General features: G+C 42.3%; 1 protein-coding gene across 7 annotated transcripts in view; it reads right to left on the bottom strand.

Annotated features, from left to right (window-relative positions):
* Window positions 1–25,770, bottom strand: part of MCTP1 (multiple C2 and transmembrane domain containing 1) — a 486,374-nt gene that overhangs the window by 315,921 nt on the left and 144,683 nt on the right. For all 7 annotated transcript variants that reach the window (XM_072139702.1, XM_072139697.1, XM_072139695.1 and 4 more), the window contains exon 3: window positions 140–282. In XM_072139702.1, the coding sequence (XP_071995803.1) occupies window positions 140–282 (143 nt within the window). The remainder of the gene's footprint in view (window positions 1–139; window positions 283–25,770) is intronic.

The following is a 25,770-nucleotide window of genomic DNA, read 5'->3' on the forward strand; positions in this document are numbered from 1 at the left end:
GAGGTGAATTTACCCATCCAGTATTGCAGCGGTCATCATGTTACCAAGGTTTCAATGGAGGAGATTTCTGAGATGTGAGTGTAGTTGGTGTTGAAATGAGGCCCTTTGTCTTTGTAAACCTTATTGATTAAGTCCTTACCTTAACATATAAAGGTTCTTTAAGATTTTCAATGAGCAAGGAAACTTTTTCTTCCCAAACAGGGTTAAGGTTTTTATGCTTTGTTTTGCTTCGAAAAACTTCTTTTCCTCCAATTTTAAACTTGACGTACGGATCACTTGTCCCTTAAAACAAAAAACAAATCATGAAGGTTTGTATGATACAACAATGCATTATTATCTCCATTTACTGTATGTTACATGTTAAAGAGAGATTGTGCAGTCTTGGAAACTGTTATGGTTGTCAGAGACACTGCCCTATTCTGTAGCAGTAGTCAGAGACACTGCCCTATTCTGTAGCAGTAGTCAGAGACACTCCCCTATTCTGTAGCAGTAGACAGAGACACTGCCCTATTCTGTAACAGTAGTCAGAGACACTCCCCTATTCTGAAGCAGTAGTCACAGACACTCCCCTATTCTGTAGCAGTAGTCACAGACATTCTCTTATTCTGTAGCAGTAGACAGAGACACTCCCCTATTCTGTAGCAGTAGTCAGAGACACTCCCCTATTCTGTAGCAGTAGTCACAGACACTCCCCTATTCTGTAGCAGTAGTCACAGACACTCCCCTGTTCTGTAACAGTAGTCAGAGACACTCCCCTATTCTGTAGCAGTAGTCAGAGACATTCTCTTATTCTGTAGCAGTAGACAGAGGCACTTCCCTATTCTGTAACAGTAGTCACAGACACTCCCCTATTCTGTAGCAGTAGTCACAGACACTCCCCTATTCTGTAGCAGTAGTCAGAGACACTCCCCTATTCTGTAGCAGTAGTCACAGACACTCCCTGTTCTGTAACAGTAGTCAGAGACACTCCCCTATTCTGTAGCAGTAGTCAGAGACATTCTCTTATTCTGTAGCAGTAGACAGAGGCACTTCCCTATTCTGTAACAGTAGTCACAGACACTCCCCTATTCTGTAACAGTAGTCAGAGACACTCCCCTATTCTGTAGCAGTAGTCAGAGACACTCCCCTATTCTGTAGCAGTAGTCACAGACATTCCCCTATTCTTTAACAGTAGTCAGATACACTCCCCTATTCTGTAGCAGTAGTCAGAGACACTCCCCTATTCTGTAGCAGTAGTCACAGACATTCCCCTATTCTTTAACAGTAGTCAGATACACTCCCCTATTCTGTAGCAGTAGTCTGAGACATTCTCCTATTTTATAGCAGTAGTCACAGACACTCCCCTATTCTGTAGCAATAGTCAGAGACACTCCCCTATTTTATAGCAGTAGTCAGAGTCACTCCCCTATTCTGTAGCAGTAATCAGAGAAACTCCCCTATTCTGTAGCAGTAGTCAGATACACTCCCCTATTCTGTAGCAGTAGTCTGAGACATTCTCCTATTTTATAGCAGTAGTCACAGACACTCCCCTATTCTGTAGCAGTAGTCACAGACACTCCCCTATTCTGTAGCAGTAGTCAGAGACATTCTCTTATTCTGTAGCAGTAGTCAGAGACACTCCCCTATTCTGTAGCAGTAGTCAGAGACACTCCCCTATTCTGTAGCAGTAGTCACAGACACTCCTCTATTCTGTAGGAGTAGTCAGAGACACTCCCCTATTCTGTAACAGTAGTCAGAGACACTCCCCTATTCTGTAGCAGTAGTCTGAGACATTCTCCTATTTTATAGCAGTAGTCACAGACACTCCCCTATTCTGTAGCAGTAGTCACAGACACTCCCCTATTCTGTAGCAGTAGTCACAGACATTCTTATTCTGTAGCAGTAGTCAGAGACACTCCCCTATTTTATAGCAGTAGTCAGAGTCACTACCCTATTCTGTAGCAGTAATCAGAGACACTCCCCTATTCTGTAGCAGTAATCACAGACACTCCCCTATTCTGTAGCAGTAGTCACAGACATTCTCTTATTCTGTAGCAGTAGCCAGAGACACTCCCCTATTCTGTAGCAGTAGTCAGACACTCCCCTATTCTGTAGCAGTAGTCACAGACATTCCCCTATTTTATAGCAGTAGTCACAGACACTCCCCTATTCTGTAGCAGTAGTCACAGACATTCCCCTATTTTATAGCAGTAGTCACAGACACTCCCCTATTCTGTAGCAGCAGTCACAGACATTCCCCTGCTCTGTAGCAGTAGTCAGAGACATTTTCCTATTCTGAAGCAGTAGTCACAGACACTCCCCTATTCTGTAGCAGTAGTCACAGACACTCCCCTATTCTGTAGCAGGAGTCACATACATTCCCCTATTTTATAGCAGTAGTCACAGACACTCCCCTGTTCTGTAGCAGTAGTCAGAGACACTCCCCTATTTTATAGCAGTAGTCAGAGACACTCCCCTATTCTGTAGCAGTAGTCAGAGACATTCTCTTATTCTGTAGCAGTAGTCAGAGACACTCCCCTATTCTGTAGCAGTAGTCAGAGACATTCTCTCATTCTGTAGCAGTAGTCAGAGACATTCTCCTATTCTGTAGCAGTAGTCAGAGACATTCTCTTATTCTGTAGCAGTAGTCAGAGACATTCTCCTATTCTGTAGCAGTAGTCAGAGACATTCTCCTATTCTGTAGCAGTAATCAGAGACATTCTCTTATTCTGTAGCAGTAGTCAGAGACATTCTCTTAGTCTGTAGCAGTAGTCAGATACATTCTCCTATTCTGTAGCAGTAGTCAGAGACACTCCCCTATTCTATAGCAGTAGTCAGAGACATTCTCTTATTCTGTAGCAGTAATCAGAGACACTCCCCTATTCTGTAGCAGTAGTCACAGACACTCCCCTATTCTGTAGCAGTAGTCACAGACATTCCCCTTTTTTATAGCAGTAGTCACAGACACTCCCCTATTCTGTAGCAGTAGTCAGAGACACTCCCCTATTCTGTAGCAGTAGTCACAGACATTCTCTTATTCTGTAGCAGTAGGCAGAGACACTCCCCTATTCTGTAGCAGTAGTCACAGACATTCTCTTATTCTGTAGCAGTAGTCACAGACACTCCCCTATTCTGTAGCAGTAGTCACAGACACTCCCCTATTCTGTAGCAGTAGTCATAGACACTCCCCTATTCTGTAGCAGTAGTCACAGACACTCCCCTATTCTGTAGCAGTAGTCACAGACATTCTCTTATTCTGTAGCAGTAGACAGAGGCACTTCCCTATTCTGTAGCAGTAGTCAGAGACACTCCCCTATTCTGTAGCAGTAGTCACAAACATTCTCTTATTCTGTAGCAGTAGTCAGAGACACTCCCCTATTCTGTAGCAGTAGTCAGAGACACTCCCCTATTCTGTAGCAGTAGTCACAGACACTCCCCTATTCTGTAGCAGTAGTCAGAGACACTCCCCTATTCTGTAGCAGTAGTCACAGACACTCCTCTATTCCGTAGGAGTAGTCAGAGACACTCCCCTATTCTGTAACAGTAGTCAGAGACACTCCCCTATTCTGTAGCAGTAGTCTGAGACATTCTCCTATTTTATAGCAGTAGTCACAGACACTCCCCTATTCTGTAGCAGTAGTCACAGACACTCCCCTATTCTGTAGCAGTAGTCACAGACATTCTTATTCTGTAGCAGTAGTCAGAGACACTCCCCTATTTTATAGCAGTAGTCAGAGTCACTACCCTATTCTGTAGCAGTAATCAGAGACACTCCCCTATTCTGTAGCAGTAATCATAGACACTCCCCTATTCTGTAGCAGTAATCACAGACACTCCCCTATTCTGTATCAGTAGTCACAGACATTCTCTTATTCTGTAGCAGTAGTCAGAGACACTCCCCTATTCTGTAGCAGTAGTCAGACACTCCCCTATTCTGTAGCAGTAGTCACAGACATTCCCCTATTTTATAGCAGTAGTCACAGACACTCCCCTATTCTGTAGCAGTAGTCACAGACATTCCCCTATTTTATAGCAGTAGTCACAGACACTCCCCTATTCTGTAGCAGCAGTCACAGACATTCCCCTGCTCTGTAGCAGTAGTCAGAGACATTTTCCTATTCTGAAGCAGTAGTCACAGACACTCCCCTATTCTGTAGCAGTAGTCACAGACACTCCCCTATTCTGTAGCAGCAGTCACATACATTCCCCTATTTTATAGCAGTAGTCACAGACACTCCCCTATTCTGTAGCAGTAGTCAGAGACATTCTCTTATTCTGTAGCAGTAGTCAGAGACACTCCCCTATTCTGTAGCAGTAGTCAGAGACATTCTCTTATTCTGTAGCAGTAGTCAGAGACACTCCCCTATTCTGTAGCAGTAGTCAGAGACATTCTCTTATTCTGTAGCAGTAGTCAGAGACATTCTCCTATTCTGTAGCAGTAGTCAGAGACATTCTCTTATTCTGTAGCAGTAGTCAGAGACATTCTCCTATTCTGTAGCAGTAGTCAGAGACATTCTCCTATTCTGTAGCAGTAGTCAGAGACATTCTCTTTTTCTGTAGCAGTAGTCAGAGACATTCTCTTATTCTGTAGCAGTAGTCAGATACATTCTCCTATTCTGTAGCAGTAGTCAGAGACACTCCCCTATTCTATAGCAGTAGTCAGAGACATTCTCTTATTCTGTAGCAGTAATCAGAGACACTCCCCTATTCTGTAGCAGTAGTCACAGACACTCCCCTATTCTGTAGCAGTAGTCACAGACACTCCCCTATTCTGTAGCAGTAGTCACAGACATTCCCCTATTTTATAGCAGTAGTCACAGACACTCCCCTATTCTGTAGCAGTAGTCACAGACACTCCCCTATTCTGTAGCAGTAGTCACAGACATTCTCTTATTCTGTAGCAGTAGTCAGAGACATTCTCTTATTCTGTAGCAGTAGTCAGAGACACTCCCCTATTCTGTAGCAGTAGTCAGAGACATTCTCTTATTCTGTAGCAGTAGTCAGAGACACTCCCCTATTCTGTAGCAGTAGTCAGAGACATTCTCTTATTCTGTAGCAGTAGTCAGAGACATTCTCCTATTCTGTAGCAGTAGTCAGAGACATTCTCTTATTCTGTAGTAGTAGTCAGAGACATTCTCCTATTCTGTAGCAGTAGTCAGAGACATTCTCCTATTCTGTAGCAGTAGTCAGAGACATTCTCTTATTCTGTAGCAGTAGTCAGAGACATTCTCTTATTCTGTAGCAGTAGTCAGATACATTCTCCTATTCTGTAGCAGTAGTCAGAGACACTCCCCTATTCTATAGCAGTAGTCAGAGACATTCTCTTATTCTGTAGCAGTAATCAGAGACACTCCCCTATTCTGTAGCAGTAGTCACAGACACTCCCCTATTCTGTAGCAGTAGTCACAGACACTCCCCTATTCTGTAGCAGTAGTCACAGACATTCCCCTATTTTATAGCAGTAGTCACAGACACTCCCCTATTCTGTAGCAGTAGTCACAGACACTCCCCTATTCTGTAGCAGTAGTCACAGACATTCTCTTATTCTGTAGCAGTAGACAGAGGCACTTCCCTATTCTGTAGCAGTAGTCAGAGACACTCCCCTATTCTGTAGCAGTAGTCACAGACATTCTCTTATTCTGTAGCAGTAGTCACAGACACTCCCCTATTCTGTAGCAGTAGTCACAGACACTCCCCTATTCTGTAGCAGTAGTCACAGACACTCCCCTATTCTGTAGCAGCAGTCAGAGACATTCCCCTATTTTATAGCAGTAGTCACAGACACTCTCCTGTTCTGTAGCAGTAGTCAGAGACAATTTCCTATTGTGTAGCAGTAGCCACAGACCCTCCCCTATTTTGTAGCAGTAGTCACAGACACTCCCCTATTCTGTAGCAGTAGTCACAGACACTCCCCTGTTCTGTAGCAGCAGTCAGAGACATTCCCCTATTTTATAGCAGTAGTCACAGACACTCTCCTGTTCTGTAGCAGTAGTCAGAGACAATTTCCTATTGTGTAGCAGTAGCCACAGACCCTCCCCTATTTTGTAGCAGTAGTCATAGACATTCTCTTATTCTGTAGCAGTAGACAGAGGCACTTCCCTATTCTGTAGCAGTAGTCAGAGACACTCCCCTATTCTGTAGCAGTAGTCACAGACACTCCCCTATTCTGTAGCAGTAGTCACAGACATTCCCCTATTTTATAGCAGTAGTCAGAGACACTCCCCTGTTCTGTAGCAGTAGTCAGAGACACTCCCCTATTTTATAGCAGTAGTCAGGTACATTCCCCTGTTCTGTAGCAGTAGTCACAGACACTCCCCTGTTCTGTAGCAGTAGTCGGAGACATCTCCCCAATCTGTAGTGGTTACCAGAAATTTTTGTTGTGAAATTTGCAGCACAAAGTTTCCAAAGTTCCCACAACAAAATGAAGAAATTGAGAGGAATCCTTCTTAAATGTTAATTTATTATTTACAATTACTTTATATTGTACATTAATGTAAAATTACTACCGAAGTAGAAGACCTGCTTACACTTCACTCAGACATGGGACACTTGCCGCACACACCACTAACAGAGTACCAAATTCTTTAGAATTTTATTTATTACAGGTTTTTAATGCACATTTAATTGTAAGTTGTGGAAATACATATATGGTTGTTCTAAGCGGTAGTGGATTATAGTATAGGTGGTTTGAGCAGTAGGTATTTATTGGGCCCATGGCCACCCAAACCACCCACCAAATTTCACCCATGAAATCCTCCTACATCTGTTCCTGCTCTCAGAACACATCTACACAATAGTCATTTCAGGACCTTTGAAGCTCCTCCAAAGGTCCAGAAACCACAGACTGAAAGCAGATGAAGGGACATATCCTCCATTTCCCAAGAAGCAGAATCTAGTACCACATGTAGGAAGTGATTCCAGACTTGTAGGCTATAATATTCATACAGTCCAGGGCCCATGACAGTCTTAATCCGCCCCCTAAGGAGAAGACTCCTTAGGGAGAAAAAGGTTGATGTGTTGAGATAAGAGCAATCTCCAGTGTTATACCATAATGGGGGTCTATTTAAAACTTTTTTTTACACTGTGGTCACTTCTTTGAGTAAAAATAATTTGCCTTACAAATCTGTCTTTTCATATTTCTGTCACAAGGGGGCAGCATAATCCTATTTTTCTTATGTTGAAGCCTTGTAACACTCTTCTGTGTATACTTTTATAAAAAAGAAAGATTCTATTTATTTTCTGGGAAGAGAAAGTTATCAGACAGAATATATCAGCAGGACGGCACACAAAATATTCATCATCAGAAGGGGAGAACCTGAGTAGAAGAAACTGAATAAAATCTAGTATAAGAATGAATACTGCAGGGAGAGGGGGAGGATGGGAACAAGTCAGAATACCAAATGTACCAAGAAAAACAGAGACTATCATTTTCTAATCACTTTACGTTAGTTTTTCGGTGTCAAAAAGTTGCAAATTTTATTGGATATTTTTGTTTTCTGCAAAACTGTAAACTTTCTGTATATTTTTGATGTATTTTGCTTTTTTGCATTATTGGTGCAAGGAACAGATTTTTAATTCAGCATTTGAATGCGTAATTTGAAGCTACTGAGTCCTAATATAAAATCATTACACGGTCCTCCAAATATAAGGTATCATTTATATTACTGGTTTGTTGTATTGAACACATCCTAATGGTCCAATTAAAGGGGTATTCCCATTTCGGCAAATTTATGTTTTTGTTTGTATGATGAAAAGTTATACAATTTTCCATTATACTTTCTGTATCAATTGCCTGAGGTTTTCTAGATCTCTGCTTGTTGTCATTCTATAGAAAGCTTCATTGTTTGCTTCCAGTGGACAGAAATCTGACCATGGTCCCACAGGTGCACGGCTCGTTATATCCCACAGCTCTGATTACTCTCTGATACTAACGAGCAGTGCACCTGTTTGACCATGGTCAAATATTGGAAAATTGTAAAACTTTTCATTACACAAACAATATCAATTATTTGCTGAAATGAGAACACCCCTATTAGGCTTCTTGGAATGAATGTAACTGCTCCCCATCATGTTATACCCCTGATAATGTTTGTCAATTCCCATATCTGGTTTTAACACATAAAACAGAGCCTTTGCGTTGTTACCAGTTATTGCACACTAGGTGGCAGTAGAGCTCTACACTGGAAACTATACATCTCTGCCTAGAGAACAGAACATACATCCCCTGAATTGTTCCCCAATAAACTGGTTTATAGAGATGGAACCAGAGGTCGCACTCATTTTTTTTTCCAATATAGAAAAATATACAGCTCTTAGTATTTTAGCCATAAGGTGGTGGTAAGGAATTTGCAGTAGTGCAGACAAATGTTCTGCATGAATATATAAAGAAAAGAGGTTGTAAAATTGTAAAAATTAATACAACATTATTTTATTATAATTTATAACATTATTCTACTGAAACTAGACAAACCCTTTAACAACTTTATGGTAAGTGGATTTTTTTTTTCATGGGGAGCTTCAAAACTATAACTCCTAACATCTGTTTGGGTCACTGTTTGGTCCCAGCGAGCAGACCCCAGTGATCTAAAAGTCATCCCTTATTCACTGTATGGGTGGAAAATAAAACTGGAGGGGAGATGGGTGATAAATGGGGTGAGGGCAAAAAAAAGAAATCCCCATGCGGCAAGACCCTTCATATTTTGGACACAAGAGATCCTGAAGGATCTTATTTGCAATCTGTGAATCAGATTTTATGTTGGGGAGCGTTCAAACGTTCAGTTTTTAAAATGCAGTTTTCAGTGTCCAAACCAGGAGTGGAGTAAAATAGAGGAGTAGCACCTCTCAGTGGTATGTACTCACCCATTACGATCCACACCTGCTTTTGGCTTTAAAGAGGACCTATCACCCATAAATTCGGCACTTTAGTAAGCAGATCCTATTGCTGAATTTATGGGTGACAGGTCCAAGACAAATGTGAACATAGCCCGAAGAGGCTTTATTCACCAATACTCTTTGCTTGTTGTGCTGTTCTTATGTCCTTTGTACTATGTGAGTAATTAGACCCTTGATAAGGAATAAGCAGCCTCCTCTACAGAAATCCTGACATCATCCCAGTTATCAGAAGTTTTAATGAAGCGCTGTTTTTCTACATCTTTACCCATTCACACCTATTAATTGCTCTGGTATAAGGCTAGACGTTGCTGCCCACGTACTTATATTTCTCACTTTTCTTATTTCTTTGTATTATTTTTCCACACTAGTATTGGACAGTTTTCCAGTATTCCACAGTTTTTGCAAAAAAACCCCACAAGGGACCTCATAGTTGGTGACATAAATAATATATATTAAGTAACACATTTTATGTAATAAATGTTGAGGTTACAGCTGTTCTGTTCTGTGATGTGAAGTGTCAGCTGCTCAGCAGCACACGGCTCCTGAATGAGTACAGTCTGAACCATTTTTTAAGGGGTTTATCAATCCCTATTGCCAGTCTTCAGATTTATTCACGACAGTGAAAAACAGCTGAATTACAGGAAATCATTCGTAATTGATCCAATCACATTGTCTAAGTCCGTTTCACATTATTCAGTGATCAGTCTGTGAACAAGGCTGTGACGGCTGAAAATATAATCTGCTACATATCGAGGAAATAAGAACTCTGCATCATATATCAATACAATGCACAGAGTTCGATCCCTGGTTTAGTAAACATCTGTGGTACAGCAATTGTTACAGACTAATTACGGGCTGATCATGGAATAATGTGAAACGGGCTTTAGTCCAATCCCTTTTTCACCGATCATACATAGTCATTCATATGTCCTAGGTAGGTGCTAGTGGGGAACTGTCTGATTCACAAGCAGCCCCACAATTTAGTGCCCTACAAAAGAACAATTTGCGAGTCTCAGAAAAAAAAAAACAATATTGTGGCACCGACAATTCATAAATTAAGCTTAACAGGTGCAGCAGGGGAAAAATAAATCTGCCAGCTTTCCATGTAAAAGTCAATAATAAATCGACAAATTTTAGGAGGAAAAGGACCTTTGATGACATCACCCTGGTCACATGACATAAATGTAACACAAAGCACCATGTAAAAAAATGGACACAATAAACAGAACTTTATATGTCTGTAGTTGAATATTGGCAGATGGTCCCTAAGTACTAGCTCCATACAGCAGCATGCCCTAGCAGTGAGACCTGTCAACCAGGAACAAGAAGGCAATGCCCTAGAATTGAATAGACACATGGCTGTAATTAAGGTACAATGCCTCACTGGCAGCTAATTTTAGGTGATGTGGGGAGTACGTGTAGCCCTTTATCAGCAGGCATTGTTGATTGGGGGGTTATATTCTGGTGACAAGTCTTCTTTAAGTTTAATCATGCATAGAATTATTGGAAATACACTCACCGGCCACTTTATTAGGTACACCATGCTAGTAATGGGTTGGACCCCCTTTTGCCTTCAGAACTGCCTCAATTCTTCGTGGCATAGATTCAACAAGGTGCTGGAAGCATTCCTCAGAGATTTTGGTCCATATTGACATGATGGCATCACACAGTTGCCGCAGATTTGTTGGCTGCACATCCATGATGCGAATCTCCCGTTCCACCACATCCCAAAGATGCTCTATTGGATTGAGATCTGGTGACTGTGGAGGCCATTTGAGTACAGTGAACTCATTGTAATGTTCAAGAAACCAGTCTGAGATGATTCCAGCTTTATGACATGGCGCATTATCCTGCTGAAAGTAGCCATCAGATGTTGGGTACATTGTGGTCATAAAGGGATGGACATGGTCAGCAACAATACTCAGGTAGGCTGTGGCATTGCAACGATGCTCAATTGGTACCAAGGGGCCCAAAGAGTGCCAAGAAAATATTCCCCACACCATGACACCACCACCACCAGCCTGAACCGTTGATACAAGGCAGGATGGATCCATGCTTTCATGTTGTTGACGCCAAATTCTGACCCTACCATCCGAATGTCGCAGCAGAAATCGAGACTCATCAGACCAGGCAACGTTTTTCCAATCTTCTACTGTCCAATTTCGATGAGCTTGTGCAAATTGTAGCCTCAGTTTCCTGTTCTTAGCTGAAAGGAGTGGCACCCGGTGTGGTCTTCTGCTGCTGTAGCCCATCTGCCTCAAAGTTCGACGTACTGTGCGTTCAGAGATGCTCTTCTGCCTACCTTGGTTGTTACGGGTGGCGATTTGAGTCACTGTTGCCTTTCTATCAGCTCGAACCAGTCTGCCCATTCTCCTCTGACCTCTGGCATCAACAAGGCATTTCCGCCCACAGAACTGCCACTCACTGGATGTTTTTTCTTTTTTGGACCATTCTCTGTAAACCCTAGAGATGGTTGTGCGTGAAAATCCCAGTAGATCAGCAGTTTCTGAAATACTCAGACCAGCCCTTCTGGCACCAACAACCATGCCACGTTCAAAGGCACTCAAATCACCTTTCTTCCCCATACTGATGCTCGGTTTGAACTGCAGGAGATTGTCTTGACCATGTCTACATGCCTAAATGCACTGAGTTGCCGCCATGTGATTGGCTGATTAGAAATTAAGTGTTAGCGAGCAGTTGGACAGGTGTACCTAATAAAGTGGCCGGTGAGTGTATATTGGAGATGTTAGCATCTCTCCTAAACATCTAGCTTAATAGTAAGGAAATATAAGTTTCAAAGCAGAAAATGCGGACCAACAAAAAAGTAACACAACTGTTGTGCAATGAGATTAATGTAATCACTGATCACTGATGCTCAAAATCCTAAAGCTTATAAAAATTATTAAAGCAGAAATATGTGAAAATGACCGTGTACCTGTAATGTGCTGACTACAGCTATGACACAGCAAGAAATAGGGGGTAAAACGAGGACAGAAATGGAAAAAGACAACACATCTTTAGATTATACCACAGTTCAACACAGACAACAAAACATTGAGATCAATAAAAACATCCCCAAATAAAATCTATTTTCAGACTAGGAAAATGCCAATAACTCTTTTTAGGTGCTATAAAACCACAGATTGGTAATATGACCGCAGTGGAAGTTAAGGTATGAAGCAAACGGCCAAGCAATGAAAGCAAAAATCAATCCTAATGTTGTAAAGAAGGTGAAATGTGACTACAGAGGAAGCATCCGATTACTTCCCATAACATATACATAATCATTTTATGTTCAAATTCTAATTCACACAGCATTTAGTACAGTTCATCTAGTTGCATTATTACCTATTCATGACTAAAAATTTTATTCATTTTATTATTATTTATAAGTAGAAGCCGACCCAAATATAAGCCGAGGCATCTAATTTTATTTTTAAAAAAAACACAGGAAAACTTATTGAATCAAGTAAAAGCCTAGGGTTGGAAATTCATTGGTCACAACCTCGTCTCACTAATGAAATGCCCAGCCGCCCCCCACTACTGAAATGCCCAGCAGTCTCCTCCAGTAATGAAAAAAATTGTGTTGCAGTGTCCGGAAAAAGGGAGGCAAATACTGGAGGAGCTACTAACTTGGCACACTCCCAAATTAGCCAGAAAAACACACATAAAAAACAATGTTAGTGCTCTAACTCCACAATAAAATGTTAAGATTGATTGATTCCACAGAACAGTCTCACCCAGTACCTTATAGATCGGAAATTGCCAATTCAATCTCCGATCTATAAGGAACTGGGTGAGACTGTTCTGTGGAATTCTCAATCTAAGGCTACATTCACACTCATGTATGGGGGATGTATATATGGCCGACATATATACGGCCGATATACGTCCCCCATACACTACTATGGGCTCACAGCCCTGTACGGGAGCTGTACGGTGCAGCACACATGCGGCACCGTACCGCTCCGTAGCCCGGGAAAAGATAGGACATGTCCTATCTTTTCCCGTGATACGGCGCCGTACGCTGTATCTTCCTATGGAGAGGGGCGGGGGTGAGCAGCGCTCATCCCCTGCTCCTCTCCGCAGTGCCGATGTATGCCCGCTGTACTACGGTACGGCGGGCATACATCGTGTGAATGTAGCCTAAACGTTTTATTGTGGAATTAGAGCACTAACATTGTTTTTTATGTGTGTCCTCCAGTAATGAATTGCCCAACAGCCTTCCCTCAATAATGAAATGCCCTGCAGCCTCCCCTCACTAATGAAATACCCAGCAGCCCCCTCCAATAGTGAGATGGCCAGCAGCTTCCCGAGTAATGAAATGCCCAGCAGCCTCACCCACTAATATAATGCCCAGCAGCCTCCCTCAGTAATGAGATGGCCAGCAGCTTCCCGAGTAATGAAATGCCTAGCAGCCTCACTCAGTAATGAGATGGTTAGCAGCCCCCTCACTGATGAAATGCCCAGCAGACTCCCCCAGTAATGAAATGTCCAGCAGCCGCCCCCAGTAATGAAATGCCCAGAAGCCTCCTCCAGTAAAGAAATGCCCAGTTGCTTCCCCTCACTAATGAAATGTACAGCAGCCTCCACCACTAATGAAATGTCCTGCAGCCCCCTCAGTACTGAAATGTCCTGCAGCCTCCCCAGTAATTAAATGCACAGCACCCTCCACAGTAATGATATGCCCAGAAGCCTACACCACTAATCAAATGCCTAGAAGCCTCCCCTACAATGAAATGCCCAGCAGCACCCCCACAATAATGAAATTTACAGCAGCTTCCACCACCAGTGAAATCCCAAGAAGCTTCCCCCACTAAGGAAATGCCCAGCAGCCTCCCCCAGTAATGAAATGCACAGCAGCTTCTCCTCAAAAATGAAATGTATAACATCTGCCACCACTAATGAAACAGCCAGCAGACACCCTCACTAATGAACTGCCCAGTAGCCTCCCCAGTAATAAAATGTCCAGCAGCCTCCCACACTAATGAAATGTCCAGTAGACTCCCCAGTAATGAAATTCCCAGCAGCCTCCCCAGTAATGAAAAGCCAACCTAAGTATAAGCCAAGGCATCTAATTTTGTAGGAAAACTTATTAAAAAAGTAGGAAAACTTATTGAATCAAGTAAAAGCCTAGGGTGGGAAATGCATTGGACACAGCCATGTCTCACTAATGAAATGCACAGTAGCTTTCCCTCACTAATGAAACGTCCTGCAGCCCCCACTAATGAAATGCCCAACAGTAACCACTAGTAATGAAATGCCCAGAAGTCTCCCCCACTAATGAAATACCTAGAAGCCTCCCCCACTAATGAAATGCCCAGCAGCCTCCCCTAGTAATGAAATGCCAAGCAGCCTTCCCAATAATGAAATGCCCAGCAGCCTCCCTCACTAATGAAATTCCCAGTAGTCTCCCCACTTATGAAATGCCCAGCAGCCTTACCAGTAATTAAATGCCCAGTAGCCTTCCCAGTAATGAAATGCCCAGCAGCCTCACCCAGTAATGAGATGCCCATCAGTAATGAGATGGCTAGCAGCCCCCTCACTGATGAAATGCCCAGCAGTCTCCTCCAGTAAGCAAATGCCCTGCAGCCTCCCCCAGTAATGAAATGCCCTGCACCCTCCCCAGTAATGAAATGTCCAGCAGCCGCCCCCAGTAATGAAATGCCCAGAAGCCTCCTCCAGTAACGAAATGCCCAGTTGCTTCCCCTCACTAATGAAATGTACAGCAGCCTCCACCACTAATGAACTGTCCTGAAGCCTCCCCAGTACCAAAATGTCCTGCAGCCTCCCCAGTAATGAAATGCACAGCACCCTCCACAGTAATGAGATGCCCAGAAGCCTACACCACTAATCAAATGCCTAGAAGCCTCCCCTACAATGAAATGCCCAGCAGCACCCCCTCAATAATGAAATGTACAGCAGCTTCCACCACCAGTGAAATCTCCAGAAGCTTCCCCCACTAAGGAAATGCCCAGCAGCCTCCCACACTAATGAAATGCTCAGAAGCCTCCCCTAGTAATGAAATGTCATGTAGCCTCCCTAGTAATGAAATGCCAAGCAGCCTTCCCAATAATGAAATGCCCAGCAGCCTCCCTCACTAATGAAATTCCCAGTAGTTTCCCCACTTATGAAATTCCCAGCAGCCTTACCCAGTAATTAAATGCCCAGTAGCCTTCCCAGTAATGAGATGCCCATCAGCCTCCTTCAGTAATGAGATGGCTAGCAGCCCCTTCACTGATGAAATGCCCAGCAGTCTCCTCCACTAATGAAATGCCAAGCAGCCTCCCCCAGTAATGAAATGCCCTGCACCCTCCCCAGTAATGAAATATCCAGCAGCCGCCCCCAGTAATGAAATGCCCAGAAGCCTCCTCCAGTAACGAGATGCCCAGTTGCTTCCCCTGACTAATAAAATGTACAGCAGCCTCCACCACTAATGAAATGCCCAGCAGCCTCCCCTGTACTGAAATGTCTTGCAGACTCCCCAGTAATGAAATGCACATCACCCTCCACAGTAATGAGATGCCCAGAAGCCTACACCACTAATCAAATGCCTAGAAGCCTCCCCTAAAATGAAATGCCCAGCAGCACCCCCTCAATAATGAAATGTACAGCAGCTTCCACACCAGTGAAATCTCCAGAAGCTTCCCCCACTAAGGAAATGCCCAGCATCCTCCCCTGTCCTGAAATGTCTTGCAGCCTCCCCAGTAATGAAATGCACAGCACCCTCCACAGTAATGAGATGCCCAGAAGCCTACACCACTAATCAAATGCCTAGAAGCCTCCCCTACAATGAAATGCCCAGCAGCACCCCCCCAGTAATGAAATGCACAGCAGCGTCTCCCCAAAAATGAAATGTATAACATCCGCCACAACTAATGAAACAGCCAGCAGCCACCCTCACTAATGAACTGCCCAGTAGCCTCCCCAGTAATAAAATGTCCAGCAGCCTCCCCCACTAATGAAATGTCCAGTAGCCTCCCCAGTAATGAAATTCCCAGCAGCCTCTCCAGTATTGAAAAGCTGACCCTAATTTGTAGGAAAACTTATTAAAAAAGTAGGAAAAGTTATTAAATCAAGCAAAAGCCTAGGGTGGGAAATGCATTGGTCACAGCCACGTCTCACTAATGAAATGCACAGCAGCTTTCCCTCACTAATGAAACGTCCTGCAGCCCCCACTAATGAAATACCCAGCAGTATCCAACAGTAATGAAATGCCCAGAAGTCTCCCCCACTAATGAAATACTCAGAAGCCTCCCCCACTAATGAAATGCCCAGCAGCCTCCCCTAGTAATGAAATGTAATGTAGCCTCCCTAGTAATGAAATGCCAAGCAGCCTTCCCAATAATGAAATGCCCAGCAGCATCCCTCACTAATGAAATTCCCAGTAGTCTCCCCACTTATGAAATGCCCAGCAGCCTTACCCAGTAATTAAATGCCCAGTAACCTTCCCACTAATGAAATGCCCTGCAGCCTCCTGAGTAATGAAAAGCCTACCCAAGTATAAGCCAAGGCATCTTATTTTACCTCAAACTTATTGAATTAAGTAAAAGACTATGTTTGGAAATACATTGGTCACAGCCTTGTCTCACTAATGAAATGCACAGCAGCCTTCTCTCAGTAATGAAATGCCCTGCAGCCTCCCTTCACTCATAAAATACCCAGCAGACCCCACTAGTGAAATACCTAGCAATCTCCCCAGTAATTTGATGCCTAGCAGGCTCCATCACTAATAAAATATACAGCAGCCTCCCCCACTAATGAAATATACAGCAGCCTCCCGCATTAATGAAATGCCCAGCAACCTCCCCCACTAATGAAATTCCCAGTAGTCTCCCAAGTAATGAAATGCCCAGCAGCCTCCCCAGTAATGAAATGTCCTGCAGCCTCCCCACTAATAAAATGCAGAGCAGCCCCAAGTTATATATATATATAAAAAAAAAAAAAATAAACTCAGTACTTACCTCCGGCACTCCACACAGCTCCTCTTCCTTTTTGGCTTGAGACAGGTCCATGTGCTCAAATAATAATTTTTTATTATAATAATTATAATAATTCTTTATTTGTATAGCTCCTACAGATTACGTAGCACTGCACAGAGCTTGTCAATCGGTCCCTGTCCCCATGTGGCTCACAGTCTAATCAACCTACCAGTATGTTGTGAGTGTGGGAGGAAAATGGAGGACTCGGAGGAAACCCATGCAAACACGGAGAAAACATACAAACTCTTTGCAGATGTTGACCTGGGGGGTGCTCTGATGTCATAACATCATGATGTCACTGCCGCGTCATAGTGTGTGCACTAGCAGAATGCATGGACCCATCTCTACCCGTGCTGTCATACAGGAAGCTGAGTGGGAAACAGAGCTGCAGGGAGTGCCAGGAGTAAGTACTACGTTTTTTTCTGCATATATTCATGAGTGTATACAGAACATTATTATTGTCAGGGCTCGGGGTCAGTGGACCCCCTGGACCACCCCGGGAGATGGTATTAGCCGACACCTGGGACCGGAATCTAAATGGCACCCAGTCTCCACCAGAGCCCGCTGCAAAGCAGGATGGTCTTGCAGTGGCATGGTGCCACCAGGTCGTTCCACAGGTGCGACTAGCCTGCGGTGGCAATCTCGTGGTCAGGAGCAGGCAAAAGTTCAGGGCAGGCGGCAGAGATGCAGAGTCTGGAACGAAGCAGAAGGTCACGGCGGGCAGAACAGAAGCAACATCAGGATCAGATCTGGGATCACAACAGGAGATCAACGTTGGAAAATAGGGAACCATCAATTCTACTTCTGATGGTAGATTCCTCATGGTACTGCAATTTATACAATTTTGACGCTTACAAATAAAACCAAAATTACATAAAAAAGAATTACGGTGAACTAAACCCCAACAAACCATATTTTTTCTGAAAGCAGACACTTGCATCATTTTTAAAATTGCATTAAAGGGTTAAACATAGATGCCTTCATGCAATTTTGATGCAAAGTGTAACATTTTTTTAAAAATACATATATATATATAAATACATATAAATTTTTACTTTGATGGCAAAATAATGTGCTCTAAACAGAAAATATTTTCTTTCACATCTCCTAAACGTAATAGATAAACATGTGTAGAGTTCAGAGATACCTCAAAGTCATATGTTCACATGAATAAATCATAATATCACTAAAACTGAATTAACTAAATATCTGCTAGAAATAGCACAACCTGCAAAATAAAAAGCAAGGGCACCCCCGGACAACTAGGCATTTTCATTTGCCTTTATTCATTTGACCACTCTCATATAATTTTCTGACACACAAATTATTTTAAAAACATGCATTGAAAATGCCATGAAAACATAAGTTTTTATATAAAACTCAGATGAAAGCGGAGGTTTACGCACAAATAGTGATTTAAAAATAATAACACAAAGTGAGCAGATATACCACAATACACAACATCAACAAGAATTTACTCTCCCAAAAAATGCTAAAACAAAAACCGTGACATATTTGGTTGCTATCCACAAATGTGTTTAAAAATATATAAAATGCACAAAATAAAAAGCTGTCAAAATCAATTATTTTTTATTCTGTCAAAATCAAATTTTTTTCCGAAACCCCCGCACACCATGCATACAAAAATAACTTTTAAATTCATATACGCTACCACCTGCAACTTTGCAGCAAATGGTAATAGAATGCAAAAATTACCGTACATAAAAATTTCCTCTAAAATATGTACAAATCCAGAATATGTATATAAACAAAATGTACTTTCCAGTTCATACATACCCCATACCCCAATACCTATATCATGCTACTGGCTTCTTCCTAGACTGAGATGAGGCCTCATATAACTACCGGCCTTACTTATAAAATCATATTCAGCTTCTCCTGAAGTGGGCAGGCACGTCCTACTTGTGATATCTGCTAAGGACAGCAACTTTCCCTCAACTCCCCTCATTTGTTACAGCAATATCAAATTAAATTAATGATGAACCCCCAAAATATGTCACTAAGCCAGAACAATATTTTCAGGGAAACTCTACGTAGCCCACTTAAAGGGAACCTGTCAGTAAGCATTGGCCTAATAAACCAGTGTGTTGAAAGGCAGATTATCACCTTCCGAGTCATATTTCATTCATGCTCCAGTGTGGTGGCAACATCCAGAAATCAACTTTGAAGCGAGATGTAAATTACTTGTATAAAGTCAACTCAGAACACCCCTGTAGTGACCGACATCATGTGCCAGACAGCAATGGAGATGGTTACTTTTATCCCTGGATGCAATTAAATTATCATTCTTAGATGAGGAGAACATAACTTTATTTTTTACCTCTCCACCTCCTTCACTCCTTTGATTTTCCAGATGATGTCACTATAATGGGTCATGAAAAAGACGTGAGCTGGACGTTAACCTGTGCCACAACATATTGATAGTGGTTTATTACATTAATTTCTGTTGACAGGTTTCCTTTAAAGACTGGTAGCACTGCCAACTTGTTGTTATTAATTAGCTTTTATGTAACATCTACCACTGCATTTAGATTATATTGGACTGGTTCCAGACAGACCATTGTAGATATTCTGGGTCCCTAAAGCCTGTGCCATTCTTATTTACCACATTTACGAGTGATCGTACACCAGAGTCGCGGGTCCCCTGTGCAGGTCTTCTGTCTTCTGTTTCACATACGGTACACAGTACCCTGTGTTGTGCACAGATCAGGGGCAGCAGCTGATCCGCTACCTCTATGCATTCCAGTGATCACGCGATAAACCATGTGACCACCAGGTTTCCGCTACTGAGAGGCTTCGGCTGCTTGTGCCTAGCCTGGACGGTGACAAATACCAAGGTAAAAATGAAGTTTTCACTTGTAACTGGAGCTGCGGCGCAACACTGTGGAAAAGTGTAAAAGAAAGTAAAATATATGGTCTACCTATAACAAGTCAGTAAGTTAAATACTAAATTTAAAAAATGGAATAAAAATACATCTAAAAATATACAGCAAAAATATTCATCCTTCTGCTCAAATTGTAACAATTATGGTAAGGCGAGTTATGTGGGTGCTCCTCCAGGGACACAAATTTTAATGGATTCCTTTTTAGTTTTTGGGTTAAAATTACAAAAAGTGAGGGGGGCTTTTTAATGTACAGTATTTATTTTTTACATTTTGAAATCAAGTGTTTTGGGTAAATAGGTAATAATGCAAATTTCATAGTGTGGTCGGGGGATTTTCTTACTAATTCATTGGAAACCTGAATATGTATTTCTATAAACTTATTTATATTTTATGAGTGTTTGTTTTTTTTAACTTTATATGTCTCCCATGAGGTCATAAAAGACCCCTTAATAAATTGCTTCAACCTTCAACCTAGGGTTTCCTGCTCTCTTTGCAGTTTCTCCTGCTCCTGCAAAGATCACAAGACCAGGACGGGTCTCTGGCTGTCAGTGACGCATGAAAGACGCTGAATTGTCGGGAGCAAGTTCAAGCCAATAGTTTGGTATAGTACCTTGGTGAACCATTGGTACCAAAACTCTGGTACAGTGAACTTTGCTAGGCGAGTGGAAAAGGTATCAATTTTGCTGGAAATCTGACAAAAAAAAAATTCAAAAAAGATAAGAAAAGTCTACAATAAATTATCTCCATAATATACCGTATATTCCGGCGTATAAGACGACCTGGTGTATAAGAAGACCCCCCCTACTTTCCTGTTTAAAATATAGAGTTTAAGATATATTTGCCGTATAAGACTACCCCTTTTCCAACGCATACAGTAGTATACAGCACAGCCCCCAGTAGTATACAGCACAGCCCCCAGTAGTATACAGCATTGCCCCCAGTAGTATACAGCACTGCCCCCAGTAGTATACAGCACTGCCCCCAGTAGTATACAGCACAGCCCCCAATAGTATACAGCACAGCCCCCAGTAGTATACAGCATTGCCCCCAGTAGTATACAGCACTGCCCCCAGTAGTATACAGCACAGCCCCCAGTAGTATACAGCACAGCCCCCAGTAGTATACAGCACTGCCCCCAGTAGTATACAGCAATGCCCCCAGTAGTATACAGCACTGCCCCCAGTAGTATACAGCCCAGCCCAGCATAAAAAAAAAAAAAATAACTTATATACTCACCCCGATGCTCCCCCGATGTCCGCGCCGTCTTCTTTCTTCTGCCGGGCGCCGCCATTGATCTTCCCCGGCAGGCGCCTAGTATGACGCGCCGCTGCTGACGTCATACTAGGCGCCGACCCGGGGGAAGGACATTGCGGCGCCCAGGAGAAGACGGCGCGGAAGACTGAAGACAGCACAGCGCGGACATCGTGGCCAACGCAGGGTGAGTATGCACCCCGATGCCTTTTTGAGGCTGCCGGCAGCCATCGCTGTGCAAACACCCGCGATCGGTGCTAGCACCGATCGCGGGTGTTACCGGTAAGCCTTTGCTGCAATATGCAGCAAAGACTTACCGGCTATGGAGAGGGCTCAGCCCGTGAGCCCTCTCCATGCACCGGGACCCGCCGTATAAGACGATTACCGGCGTATAAGACGACCCCAGAGAAGACAGAAGATTTTTCTGTCTTCAAAAGTCGTCTTATATACGTCGTATATACGGTAAGCTTTCACAAAAAAAAGTCTCTAAAGGGGACTACATGACACTCCAAGTTCCTAATATACTACCTAGTGTCTCCCAACATCAATGGAAACCCTACCAACTATTGTCTGACGCAGGTCTCCACTTTAACCAATTATACAGCATGAAACTCACAGATTTGGCTTCAGGGGAGTGGTGAGTGTCAATTTGTATTTTGGTAGCCATATTTTAGATTCCCTTTTTTATATTTTTTTGTTACTGGACAAACCTTTTAAGATACAAAAAATAGATTTTGCATATACAGGGGCAGATTTACTTACCCGGTCCATTCGCGATCCAGCGGCGCGTTCTCTGCGCTGGATTCGGGTCCGGCCGGGATTTATGATGGTAGTTCCTCCGCCGTCCACCAGGTGGCGCTGCTGCGCTGAAGTTCGCTGGAATGCCTCGAAATACACCGGCCTATCCTGGATGAAGGTGAGTGAAATTTTCGCGACACAATTTTTTTTTTAAATGCGGCGGTTTTTACGAATCCATTGGGTTTTCGCTCGGCCACGCCCCCGATTTCCGTCGCACGCATGCCGGCGCCGATGCGCCACAATACGATCGCGTGCGCCAAAATCCCAGGGCAATTCAGGTACAATCGGCGCAAATCTGAAATATTCGGGTAACACGTCGGGAAAAGGCGAATCGGGCCCTTAGTAAATGACCCCCACAGTGTCTTGCGAAAGTATTCGGCCCCCTTGAACTCTGGATATTTTAAATTTTCCTAAAAAAATAATAAACTGAAAAGTCGGGCGTGCAATATTATTTGATGTAAGTTAATACTTTGTAGCACCACCTTTGCTGTGATTAGAGCAGCAAGTCGCTTGGGGAATCAGGTCTCTATCAGTTTTCCACATCGAGAGACTGAAATTCTTGCGCTTTCTTCCTTGGAAAACAGCTGGAGCTCAGTGATGTTGGATGGAGAGCGTTTGTGAACAGCCGTTTTCAGCTCTTTCCACGATTGGATTCAGGTCTGGACTGTGATTTGGCCATTCTAACACCTGGGTAAGTTCATTTCTGAACCTTCGATTTTGCTTTATGTTTGGGATCATTGTCTTGTTGGAAGATAAATCTCTGTCCCAATCTCAGGACTTTTGCAGACTCCAACAGGTTTTCTTCCAGAAAGATCCTGTATTTGGCTCCATCCATCTTCCACCAATTTTAACCATCTTCCCTATCCCTGCTAAAGAAAAGCCCAAACCATGATGTTGCCACCACCATGTGTGACAGTGGGGATGGCGTGTTCAGAGTGATGAGCTGTGTTGCTTTTACACCAAACATCGTTTTAGCATTGTGGCCAAAAAGTTTGATTTTGGTTTTATCTGACTAGAGCACCTTCTTCTACATGATTAGCGTGTCTCCCAGGTGGCCTGTGGCAAACTTTAAAGGACATCTACCACCAGGATTGTAAACCAAGCACATTGACATACTGGTGTGTGCACCTTCTGGCAGGAACAACTCTTCTTGTAGCTTCTTATGCCCTTGTTATTAATAAATAAAAGTTTTACAAAATATGCAAATGAGCCTGAGGGGCTACAGTCTCCATTGACATCTATGGAGTTGGAGCACCTCAGGTTGATTTGCATAATTTTTAAAACCTTTTTTTCATAAAAAGAAGACAGATAGGGCACACATCAGAATGTATGTGTTCTTGGTTTACAATCCTTCATCCTGGTGGTAGATGTCCTTTATATAAGACTTTTTATGGATATGTTTGAGAAATGGCTTTCTTCTTGCCACTCTTCTATAAAGGCCAGATTTGTGCAGTGTACGACTGATTGTTGTCCTATGGACAGACTCTCCCACCTCAGCTGTAGATCTCTGCAGCTCATCCAGAGTGAGCATCTCTGATCAGTCTTTTCCTTGTTTGAGATGATTTAGAGGGACGGCCGGGTCTTGGTAGATTTGCAGTGGTCAGATACTCTGTCCATTTCAATATGATCTCTTGCACAGGGCTCCTTTGAATGTTTAAATTTTGTACAATCTTTTTGTATCCAAATCCGGCTTTACACTTCTGGGTCTTCATGATGCTGTCTGCGCTTTAAACAGAACCCTGAGACACACAGAGCAGGTGTATTTATACGGAGACTTGATTACACACAATTGTGTTATATTAATCATCATCAGTCATTTAGGACAACATTGGATCATTCAGAGATCCTCAGTGAGCTTCAGGAGTGAGTTTTTTGCACTGAAAGTAAAGGCCCCAAATAATATTGCATGCCCCACTTTTCAGTTTCTTATTTTTTACAAAAGTTTAAAATATCCAATAAATTTAGTTCCACGTCACAATTGTTTCCCACTTGTTGTTGATTCTTCACCAAAAAATTGCAATTTTATGTAAATGAAAATCTTTATGTTGGAAGCCTGAAATGTGACAAAAGGTAGAAAAGCTCAAGGGGGTCAAATACTTTTGTAAGTCACTCCGATTCTTTGCACAGAACCTAAAGCCCTGCCATAATGTATATCAATGTAATTCATGTAATTGCATATGTGAAACTAGGTGCAAAAGAAATCTATATTGCATGATAAAATAACATACAGGAGTTGAAAAAGTATCCTAGCACATAAACATCATTCTCCAAATAAACTAGGCTTTCTGTATGTGCCCGAAGCTTACCTGGCACGTGTGAGAATTGTATGCTGTATGCTGGCAGTCCCCAGGTTACATACAAGATAAGGTCTGTAGGTTTGTTCTTAAGTTGAATTTGTATGCAAGTCGGAACTGTATATTTTATCATTGTAATCCCAGCCAGAACTTTTTTGGTCTCTGTGACAATTGGATTTTAAAAATGTTGGGTTGTAATAAGAACCAGGATTAACACTAAAGCTTCATTACAGACACCTGTGATAACTGTTATAGCTGATTATTGTAGCCTAGGATTAAAGTACAATAAATTACCAATATCCAGAAGTCCCTTTGTAACTACAGGTCGTATGTAAGTCGAGTGTTCTTAAGTAGGGGACCGCCTTTAGATTTCTAAACACATTAAACATGTTGTGACTCCAGAGAAATGTCTAAAATGCTGAGCAGAAATTAGCAGTGGATGGGGACAAACAGAACTAAGTGACAGAATCCACTAAGACAGAATCTACCACGTTCAAGTTATCGGTATATTTCCTGGCTGTGACCAAAGCGTGGGCTATGTAATTTGGAGCTGTCCGTCAGTCATTAATGCTCCAATACTGGGTAAACTCAGACATACAACATGGGGATGAAGCACAATTACTGCAGCCAGGAGAGCAATTACACGGTTTCATCTAAGCATAGAAGTTGAAGAGGAAACTGAAATGATGTCTACATAGAAATAATCAATTTTCATTAAGAGAAGCAAAGAAGCGACTGTAGAAAAAGAAACATTAACTCAATCCCAGTTCTCATATTTTGCCGTTCTAAATCAAACTGATTATTTTATTGTGATGCTTCTATTCATTGAGTAACATCTTGTGAGAAAAATAATTTTATATTCAGGCACTTTTATAAGAATCGGTGCCCATGTTCCAGAATGTGCCTGGCAAAGGTCACATTATGGCCAATTGGTTTTTAATGTTCTGCTTTAATATACAGTGTAGATATATCGCTATTTTCAATGTTCCCACTGAAGTAGAACACAGTGTGAAGATTAACTAACACTGTCCAAAAGTTACACTAAAATGTCTAAAACTGCAACAGATTATAGTTGATCCAGAATGACTACATTTCAGAGGGTCCAGCCTAAGTTTATTCCTTCTATTCATTGGTTTCTGGCAGATTTTTTTGTTAGACAAACCTCTTTTCCAAGAAGCCCTGCCCCTTCCTTAATGCTTAGTTTATCTTTCCCAGTATGTGTCCACTGCATGGGGGAAATAAAGTGGTCAGAGCCCACAAATGTCTGTTTGTAGAGATGAGTGAATCTCTCAAACTTTGATTCGACTGAATTCCTAAAATTCATTTTTCAAATTTTCTTTTTTTTACCACTGGAAGGACCCAGTCTCCTAGGCCAAGGGCTCCAGGAGGGCGAAAAACTTTTTATGAGCAATTAGATTTGAGTCTATTAGATTTGCACCGAATTCCACTTAATTCAATTATATTCGCTAAATTCTACTCGTATGCTTGTTGCATTGTAAGGTGCATTGTATAATACCTGTCAACTAGTAAACTGGGCATACTTAGTGGGAATAATTAGGGATTATTCTAGGTTTTCATGACTTAAAAACCAAAAGAAGAAGTTGGTGTGTACAGGCTAAATAGTATACAAACTGTATTTAATCAAAAGATAAAGGACACACATAAGAA

This window comes from Engystomops pustulosus, chromosome 1 (genome assembly GCF_040894005.1).
Source record: "Engystomops pustulosus chromosome 1, aEngPut4.maternal, whole genome shotgun sequence".
Taxonomy (NCBI): Eukaryota; Metazoa; Chordata; class Amphibia; order Anura; family Leptodactylidae; genus Engystomops; species Engystomops pustulosus.